The 10,738-nt window shown below is 35.7% G+C and overlaps 1 protein-coding gene across 1 annotated transcript; it reads right to left on the bottom strand.

Moving 5' to 3' along the window:
* Positions 1-3,369: 3,369 nt before the first annotated feature.
* irx4b (iroquois homeobox 4b) lies at positions 3,370-9,032 on the bottom strand. The gene is made up of 5 exons (XM_007249436.4): positions 8,830-9,032; positions 7,777-8,001; positions 6,847-6,959; positions 6,351-6,670; positions 3,370-5,240 (listed from the first exon to the last, which is right to left on the bottom strand). The coding sequence occupies exons 1-5, from the start codon at positions 8,872-8,874 to the stop codon at positions 4,618-4,620; spliced, it is 1,326 nt and encodes a 441-aa protein (XP_007249498.3). The 5' UTR covers positions 8,875-9,032; the 3' UTR covers positions 3,370-4,617.
* Positions 9,033-10,738: the final 1,706 nt, after the last annotated feature.

Below are 10,738 nucleotides of genomic sequence, written 5' to 3'. Positions count from 1 at the left end.
TTGGAGCAATGTTCTAGAGGAACCACTTTCAGTTCCTTTAAGAAGACATATTTGTAAAACAGTTCTGAAAACTTGTCCATTACATGAAGATCATTTAAACATTTAAAGGTTTAAAGAACTATTGGTCAGAGAAAAATTTTAATTTCCCTACCAAAGATTTTTTAAAATATTTTTTATCATTTATCAAATGTTTGAGGTGTCATCTCATAATAAAATCAACACGAATGGCAAAGATATAAAAGTATATTCTGTAAAACAAAATTTGTATCCATTCAAGACCTCTGAAACTATAATATCCTTAAATAATGTAGAAAGTAGTATGCTAGCCTTCTAAAATGACACCAAAACAACATGTGGAGAAATGTATGGATCAGAGCTATATATATATTTAGCATAACATACCAATTGGTGGAGATAACACAATGAGGATAAGCTAAGTTCTATAGATTCTTCTATAGAGTAGTGGCTCAGAATTATATCTACCAAAAAGTTAGTCAGATCTTTAAAGGTCTTTAAAAGCGATTTTAAAATGAATGTGTAAATAATTAAATAATAATTAAACAATGAAAGTGTTCTTCATGATACGGACCCTTAAATACATTTATGTGTTCTGTTAAACACAGCAGGATCCCACTTTATAATAAGGCTGTCTCTAATAACTGTGTCGTTACACATTAACAATCGATGTTATAACAGTGTAACTACTGGTGAAGAATGCATTGCTACATATTAATTACAGTTGTACAGATTATGCAATTAAATGTGTGTATAAAGGTCAGTTTGATATATCAGAATATTTTGTCCATCTTCACATAGAGAAACCTGAATAATGATTTTTAGTACCACACAGAAGCTGTTGAAGAAATTAATTAATTTATACACACACACTTATAAACTTGTTCTGGTACCACATGTTGTAAATACTTTAAAAGTCATTAATAAGCAGCTAAAACATATAAATATGTGAGTCCACATTAATTTATACTGTAAATATTCAGGTCTTTCTGGATGCTTAACTTTGCCTTGACATTTCTGTTAAAATTTGTACTTGCTTAACTATACAGATGAATTAATAATCCAGTAATCATAATGTGGTGTATATTAACAAGATGTATTAAATTAAAACTGATTTTATTAGATACAGTATGTTAATGCTGACTGATGGAAAGGAGCAAGTAGGATAAACAGTATAAATTGGAATGTGGAATCACTATTTGGTAAACAACAGGTTTTATTTACCCTTTCTATTTACAGCATGTATTTTAACTGCTTATTAATGTTTTTTTATAGTATTTACAACCAGATTAATAAACATTAATACACTCATTTATAAATTACTTACAAACCCTTTATAAAGAAGCCTCATTTTAAAGTGGTACCCTGACACCTGCAAATATATAACCTGTACAACTGTAATAAATCTGTAACCATGCATATTTCACCAGTAGTTACACTGTAAATACATATATTGTTAATGTGTAACTACACAGTTATTATAGACACATATTATAAAGTGGGATCCACAGCAGAGTTTATATCACTTTTAACAAAAACAGTCTATTATCTTCTGAACGGATCTCTGTATTGCATGAAGCTATTAAAGCTCCAGTGACAGCAGAAAATTATCTGTTTAACTTCCACTTCTTCATGAGTCAACATACATTACTTCAGCTGGGCTGTTTCTCTCTCCCTGGGGGTGGTAACTTGTTCTATCAGTGAACAAACCGATTACTTTCAGTGCCAGCGGTCGTCTCTTATCAATAGAACTGTGTCTGTGTACATGTAGCAGCTAATGGTGCTGACGAAGCAGTTTTCTGACTCCGCAATCCTCTACTGACATTATTATAATATAGGAAACAGGGCCAATTAATGGAAGCAACACTTCCTGAGGAGGGTTTTATTGGATGTGTGTTAGTTGTGTAATTATTATTTTTTTAATGGATTGACTGTTCTTTATTTCAGTTTTTTTGCTAGAGATGCAGAATGAAATGATCTTTAAATATGTATTAATAAGTCCTTCCAAATACTAACCATAAATAGCAACATTGTTACATTAAAAACTAAAATGTGCTTTTTTTAGAACAATATACCGTATTTTTCGCACTATGAGGCTCACATAAGGCGCAATATCTATTTTTGGGCCTATTTTCATGCATAAGGCGCACTGGATTATAAGGCGCAGTAAGCTTAGATTCCCGAATTTCTCCAACACTAAGGCTGGAGCATTAGCATTAGCGGCTAACTGCTCCAGCAGTGCTAGCTGGGGTTAGTAGCAGGCTACAGGCCGATAATACTCCCCTCTGAACGGGGAAACAGCGAGCGCGGTTAGCAGCTAATGCTAATGCTACTCCAGCCCTGGTGTTAAACTGAAACTCCTGTATAACGCTGGAGTGGCTTTACTGCTCCTTACAAACTGACTGGTAAAATTCATACACAAGATGCACTGGTTTAAAAGGCAACCTGTTGAGTTTTTGGGAAAATTAAAGTAAAGCATTTAAGTGTACCTTACAGTGCGAAACATACCGTAATCCACTGCCTGACCAAAAAAACAAAACAAATGCGGCACCTAGATTTAACTGAGGAAATGATCTGGGATTGATGCTGCAGTTGGTCAGATCTAGGTTCAGCAACAGTATGTGCTGAAAGAATGAGGTCAGCTGACTACATGAATATACTGAATATAGACCAGGTTATTCCATCAATGGATCTTTCTTCCCAAATGGCCAGGAATATTCCAAGATGACAATGTCAGGATTTATGGGTCTGGAATTTTGAAAGAGTGATTCAGGGAGCATGAGATCATAATTTTCACACATGGATTGTTCACAACAGAGTCCAGACCTTAACCCCATTGAGAATCTTTGGGATGTGCTGGAGAAGGCTTTGTGCAGCGGTTGGTCAGACTGTACCATCATCAATGCTGCAAGATCTTGGTGAAAAATTAATGAAACACTGGATTAAAATAAATCTTGTTACATTGTAGAAGCTTATTGAAACAATGCCACAGTGAATGATTGCCACAATCAAAGCTAAAGGTGGTCCAACCACTTTTTTGTGGGCTAGGCAATGTAATTTGCTATAATAAGGAAAATACAAACAAATGAAGTAAAGAAGAACTGATACAGTAAATGGTTATTCTTTGGAAGAGCTTTTTTGTGTTTACCTTTTTCTGTAAAAAGATAAAGAGAAATTTCCTTATAAAATCAGGGGTGGGTTTCCCAAATGCTTAGATGGTCGAGTGAGCATCACACTGAGCAATCTCTCTCTCTCTCTCTCTACATGTTAAGATGTTCTTAATGCTACAGTGCTTTGGGGAAACTGGGCCCAGAGCGATTCTTTCAGCACTACGGACAGTGAACAACAATTCCATGCTTTCTTCACAAAGCAACCCTTTATTTTGGTGTGATAAATAATAAATTAGTTTGGCATATCTGTGTGGTGTGCTATCATACAGTAGTGAACACTGGCAAGACATTTTGTGGGGTTAAAACCTGCATTTCCACTGTGCTGTTACCCCAGATTTACCCCAAAAAGTACCACAGCAAACACCTCAATGTTAAATAAACACCTGCAGCAAAATCAGTTACAATTACTGTAGTAAAAGTAAATAGATGGCACTGCAGACAACAAAAGCCCCAGTTCTGGTATTTTAGCATAGTGGTGTTTCAGATTTATCTGGAAGATCTATATAAAATAAAACATAAAACAGTGCCTTGGGAATAATAATGCTTAACAGTTCCTAGTGTTTACGTTAAATTGGTAATTTAGGGTTTCTCAGACAAGGATTAAGCATAGTCATAGACTTTACATATTTTTACCTTCGATGGTAAATCTCCTTTCAAAATGTTGTGTATCCAAAGACTAGGCTGAATCCCTGTCTGTCAATTTGCCTATAGAGTTTTTATACCTATATCCTCAATATTCCTTTAGTCCATCAACTTAAGCTGTTTGTACAACAACCAATAATCATGTTTATGTGACCAACCAATCCCCTGCTTCTCCATATTTCTTGTAATTAAACACTTTAGAACAGTTTCCCAGACAGGGATTAAGTCTAGTCTTGGACTACACCGACTTTCAAATGGATATTTAATCTAGGGCTAGGTTTAATTTCTGTCTAGGACACCAATCTTGTATTTCTTATTCTTACATGAGTGCCCTTTATTTGGCCTAGTTTGAAAAAAAAAACCACTCCTTATAATTTGTATATGGTCATAAAAAGGCAGGACTAAATTGGTGTATGCTAAGAAAAAGAGATAACTATATGCCAGTACAGTGTTTTTTGTGACTTCACATAAACCATGGCCTTTTTCCTTGCTGCCTATTTCCATCCATAGACTGTACAGGCTGGGCAATAAATAATAATCTGATAAGGTTTACATACTACATTAAATATATTAAAATAATAAAAAAAAGGTGTTTACATTTCATTTTATATTTTACATTTCTGTGATTCCGTGATATGGCCAATTTAAAAAGGTTCTTCACACTTTCTTTACCACCGTTTTCTAGAAAACAGTCCATAGGTGGTTCTCTTATATGGTGTCGCTCCAAAGAATCGCTCCCTTTTTTCGTTTACATTAAGGAGTCTGTCTTTTAAGCCTATTCCACTGTTGATTATGTAAGCTGGCTGGGTGTAACAGGCTCTTGCAGTCCGTGGAAAGTGTTCTCTGACGTCGGGCAGCTGGGGGAGCCCGTCCATAATCCAGAAGCTCCGGAGAACGTCTGGTTCAAGTTGCTCTGTGAATACAAGGGATCGTGGAAGACGCCGTCGATCCAGTTCCTCAGACTGGACACCGGAGAGTCTTGTTGGCTTTCTGCCAGGTCTGAGTCTAAATGGCATTCTGCCGAGGACGACCTCATGCTCTGACCTTTGTGCATGCATGACGGGTAGTCGGCGTGGTTTAGCGAGGTGGCAGTCTGTGCGAGTGACCAGATTTTGGGCTTGGTCTCGGGCGTCTGTGCTTCCTGATGAGGGTAGAAAGTCTTTGAGGATTGGCTGCTTTCGGCCGTCGATCCTAAGCAGGCTTTGCTGAAACCGTCGTACTTCACCGAAGTCTCTGGAAGAGAGATGTGTAAGAGAGGCTCTCTGAAGCGCTGATCTACGCAGTCATGTGAGCTTGAGCGAGTGCTCCTGCTGAACGATGCTTTGGGTTCACACTCGGAGCTGTCTGACTCGGTCAGGTCCAAGTCCTCCAAATCGCTTTGTGGCAAATCTGTATCATCTGCTCTTGGGTTGTCTGAAAGAAAGAGACACGGATATTTATGAGTAAGTAGAGTTTCTACAGTGGCCTTTTCACATTGATGGAGAGGGTAGAGGCTAAGTGTTCTTCATAAAATGCCCAAGGAGATATCGATGCTGTCCAATGAAAGGCAAGATTTTTGTTTAGTTTAAGTTTACTACATAATTTGAACAAACAAACACTTCCTTACACTTTGTCACAATTTCTTGATGAATGAACTAATAGAAATTCTCCAAAATGACACAAAATGGACTCAAATGATAGTTAAAAAGGATTAATTTCTCTCCTGTGAATTTTCTGTTTTGGAAATACAAGTTTTTATTGGACAGTGACAATATAGATGTTTGGAAGGCCTAGTATCCAGGATTTAAACCAGATTGTAGCAATCCTCGAATCATAGCAACAGTGCTTTACTCCACTCAGAGCCTTGTATTTGGGCATTTTAGCCATTGGTAAGTGTCATTAAAGTTCTTTAGGCTATATTATAAAACATAACTAATGTAGAATAAGCATAGAAGCAGAAGAGCAGAGGTTTTGAGCTTTTATTTCAATAGTAGAGTCATTGGATTGGTGTCTATTGATGGGATTCTGAACATTTTGGATGCAAACCTGGAAAAAATGCTGTATTATGAAACATACTCGTCTACCACTTTTAATGAAAAAGACTACATTGCCAAAATATCAGTTTTGAAATAGTTTGGTTATATAAATATTATTTGGGCCACTGTACAGGTACATGGTCTACCTAATAAAGCTACTAAGCAGGCCTCTACAAGTAGGCCTTTTGTGATAATTATGTTATTTTTGTCTCATTATAAAAAACACAATGTTTCCCTAAGTGAGGTGAGCCTTCTAAAGTGAAGGCATAATGAGCCATTATGCAGGTCAGTTTAAAAACAGTAGTTCTATTTTATTCATTCAATACATTATTATGCTATTAAATTAAATATCATTGCACCAGTGATTAAAGTTGTCTTAAAATGACATGACAGTAATTTTGTTCATCACAAGTGTCCAGACAAATTTAGCTATCATGGCATGCCTATTGGCAATTAAATAAATCAGTAAAATATAGCTCATAAAACATAAAGAAACAGACACACTTACCGTCAGATTCCTTCTCAGATTTCATGGTCTCCTCTTGAGACCCCTCCACATCATCACTGTCCTCATCGCAGCCCTTCTCATCTGAAGCTTTGTTGCGAGGGGACCAGGTCATTTTGTTCTCCTTCTTGAGTCTTCTCCTGGCGTTGGCGAACCAGGTGGACACCTGCGTGAGGGTCATCTTGGTGATGATGGCCAGCATGATCTTCTCGCCCTTGGTGGGGTACGGGTTCCTCTTGTGCTCCTGCAGCCACGCCTTCAGAGTGCTGGTGGTCTCCCTGGTGGCGTTCTTCCTTCTCGTACTAACATCCATAGAGCTGTATCTAAAAGGGGTTTACAGTCTTCTAGTTAGTCTTCTAGTTTTTTTTTTTTTTTACAGTTCTATAGAACTTAAACTAGGTTGGCTTTTAATTCTTTGAAGACTCATGCTTAAAAGAGATGTATTTATTAACACAAAGGCACAACCTTTTCAATATAAAAATGATACTGAATATCTTACCCATATCCTTCATATTGATATTGTCCGAATGGATGATCACATGGGTAATACCCTGGCCCCTGGGTGACCCTCGACTGTGCTGATGCTGTTCCATCTTTCTCACCAAGCTTGCCCTATCAACAAAAACACCACATTAAACATGAGTTCGATTAAAATAATTTACATTTGAATCTGCTTTTTAGTCAAATGAGCACTTTTAATGAATAACCTTTTTCGTATTCTGTCTTTTTTATATAAAAAAGCTAAAAAAATAGCTTTTTTAACACGTGTATTTCTTGAAATATGAAGGCACTTCATGATAGAAAAATTATAGTAAACAAAAAACACTTTTAATAGTATAGAAAAGGTAGAATTTGTCATGTTAGGGTATTCTAGAAGAGCTCAAATATTGCACTGCCTTTATTTATTATGCATCATATTTTCTATTGTTACTGTATGTTATTAAGCATCATAAAGATCTTCTCCTCTTCAGTCCTGAGACCCCACAGCCCTGTTCTAAAGTTTCTGAATCCTTGATTGAACTCCTAAATGATTATCTGATGAGCTGGACTATTGAACAGCTCTTTAGCTTTAAAAAACAAGTATATGTGTTTTTATGTCATACAGTACCAAAGCATTTTAAGCATTTAAATCCATTAAAGTGACCTAATAAAACAAGTTGTCTGACATAAATGTGTAAAGGTCAATCTATACATTCAAATGGTTCTTTGACTAAGAAAAAAAAAACAAGAATTCTGAATGTATTCCCTTCTTTTGTACAAAAAATTCTGTACAAAATTTATATTCTGTACAAAAATTATATACAAAGAACTATATAAACACTATAGAGTGATTTTTTTTCCAAAGTAAAAATGGTTCCAGTCTTGTTATAACTTATCTAACATATCTAACAATTATCATCCTAAATAAAGGTCAAAGTAAAATGCATACCAGAGAATAGAGAGAGGTCGAGTCAGTCCCATATGAACTGTAAGTCCCATAGCTGTGGTTTTTCCCATAAGTGGAGTTCAGGTCATGTCTGGTAGAGGCCACCAGCCTGCTGTCGTACACCGGGCAGCAGAGAGAGCTCTGCGGAGAGGCCACTACTCCAGCTTCTAATGGAGAACCGCTACCAGACTCATAGCACGCACCCAGAGCATTGGAGGACCATAGAAGCTGTTGGAAAAGGGAGGATGAATGGATGGATGGATAGATAAGGTTTATATCAGGTTTATATTAAGTACCTACTTTTAATAGATGTTAATTTGGAGACTTTTTATGATATTATGATACAGTTTAACAGTGTTGAGGTTCACTACCAATTAAGGCTTTTTATAGCTTCCTCTAAACTAATCCTCCAAACCAGGAACCATTTAGGAACCTAGATTTAAGGAGGTGTGGATTTTTCATGCTCTATATATTTTACTAAACTTTCGGTCGGTGCACTAATAAATGTTAAAATAGAGTTTTAAATAAAAATGTAAAAATATGCAGACTTCAGAGAGATCAAGATTTACTAACATTGTCAGAGGCAGAATTAAGTAATTATATACATACAAAAACTGGTTTATGCATTAAATATATTAAATTAATCTATACAGACTAATACAGTCTGTTTCAGATGGCAAGCTTTTGTTTAGTAGTTGTTTAAATACCTTTTAAAATCATATCAGTAAAATGTGAGTCAAATGTGTTACAAATATAACAAATAATGTATAGATACAAATTTAACATTACAGACCAATACAAGAAGTGAGTTATATCAAAATGAAAATACAAATTAAATATAAACCTAATATGCAAGTGAATAAGCTGAATTTGTAACTTGTTAAAAACATTACAACTCCAGTAATTACTGAACCATATATTAAAACAGATTATAAGATAATAAAAAATCATCACAGATGATCTGAACCTCACATGAAGAATCAAAGCTCAAATCAAAAGTACAAAATAAAAATTCAATAACAAAACTCTTAAATTCACATTTTCCCTTGTTCTTACCTGTGGAGCTGCTGAATAGGAATAGCCAAACTGAGTGTATGACATGGCTAAGATGAAAGTCCAGCAGGCAGGAGGAAGCGCATCTCAATGCAGAAAGTGGAGCTGAGGGTCATCAGTTCATCTGCAGCGATCTTCTTACTAATGCAGGTGAATCTGCTCCAGCAGCGCGCCGTTTGTTTTTCCGCCCGTAATCAGGAAGACCACGCCCACCACGCTACGATTGGCTATAACCGCCGAGCTTCTGCGGCGGGATTGGCTAGTAGTTCCCACTCAGATTAGTTCATTTAATATGGAGTACTGACGAAATCTGACGGGAATGGGCGTGGTTTCCCCCGAATACAGGTGGAGTATTAATAAAAAGCGCACTTCATTCAGTTCAATGTAAAATAATAATAAAAACAGAACTAAAAGAAAATAACAACAAAGAAACTCCTCTGCCACATCCATCACTTAATAAGTGCTGTGGCACCTTGCATTGTCTGGCTGGCAGATAAAGTCAAATAGATAAAAAAATATTAAAATACCGAAACAAAAACAAAAAAAATTAAAAATACATTATTGTTTGCTATATGCCTAGTTCCCATCTTACACCTATTTTTATCTTTTTAGTCCTTCCTTTCATTAAAATAAGTGAGCAGCTGGTGAAACTGAAAAAAAAAATCCATACAGTGACTGCCTGTGTTCTTCTACACTCTAAAAAACAGAGGTACGACATGAGTACTTTTTTGTACTCGAAGGTACACTCTTTATAATTGTACCCTCAAAGGTACAATATTGGTCTTTACAGGGTCAGGTTTGTTCCCTCTGAAGTACAAAGTCATTTCTAACAGCAATAAGTACAGATTTGTACCATTTTACCAGCCAAAGGGTACATTCAGTATTCTGCATCACTGCACTAATAAACAATATATATTTAAATTGCACATTTTTTTATTTGAAAGCCAGACAATTTTGTATCATCAAGTTTTTGAGCCATATTTAGTTGATGATAACGTTTATAATCTTTATGATCTTTACTGCCACAAAAAACATGGGTACAAAAAAGGACTTTCACTGAAAAGTACTTTTTTGTGCCTCAATATAAGGTACAGCCCCAGCGACAAGCTTTGTACTCTTTTAAGTACAAATCTGTACTTATATTTCTTAGAGTGTAATTGTTCTTCTAATTGTTCTCTTCTAGTTTTGCTCTTCTGTGTTTTTCTAACTGTGCTCTTCTAATTCTTCTAACTGTGCTCTTTAAATTGTGTTCTTCTAATTGGTCTCTTCTACTTTTGCTCTTCTGTGTTCTTCTAACTGTGTTCTTCTAACTGTGTTCTAATATTTCTCTTCTAGTTTTGCTCTTCTGTTTTCTTCTAACTGTGCTCTTCTAATTTTTCGAATTGTGCTCTTCAAATTGTGCTCTTCAAATTGTGCTCTTCAAATTGTGCTCTTCAAATTGTGTTCTTCTAACTGTGTTCTTCTAACTGTGCTCTTCAAAATGTGATCTTCTAACTTGTTCCTAAAATTGTGTACTTCCAAATGTGTTCTTCTAACTTTAGCTCTTCTGGGTTTTTCTTTATTTCAGTTAAACAAGTCAGCAGCTGGTGGAACTGAACAAATCCATACAGTGACTGCCTGTAACTGTGTTCTTCTGTGTTCTTCTAGTTGTGCTCTTCTAGTTTTGCTTCTAACTGTGTTTTTCTAACTCTGATCTTCTAATTGTGCTCTTCCATTTTTGCAATTCTGTGTTTTTTCTGTGTTCTTCTGTGTTTTTCTATATTTCTCAAGTATTTCTTCCTTGTTCTTCTACCTAGTTCTTCTTTATATTCTAATGTTTTTGTTTTGTTCTTTAAGCTGCATCATTTTAACTCAACAGTATTTCCTGTCTTATTTTGACCTAATTCTGTTCTTTTAACTGTATAGTTCTGTT

Source organism: Astyanax mexicanus, chromosome 3 (genome assembly GCF_023375975.1).
Source record: "Astyanax mexicanus isolate ESR-SI-001 chromosome 3, AstMex3_surface, whole genome shotgun sequence".
Classification (NCBI taxonomy): Eukaryota; Metazoa; Chordata; class Actinopteri; order Characiformes; family Acestrorhamphidae; genus Astyanax; species Astyanax mexicanus.
Note: the sequence above shows the minus strand (reverse complement) of the source record. Positions and strands in the feature narration are given on the sequence as shown.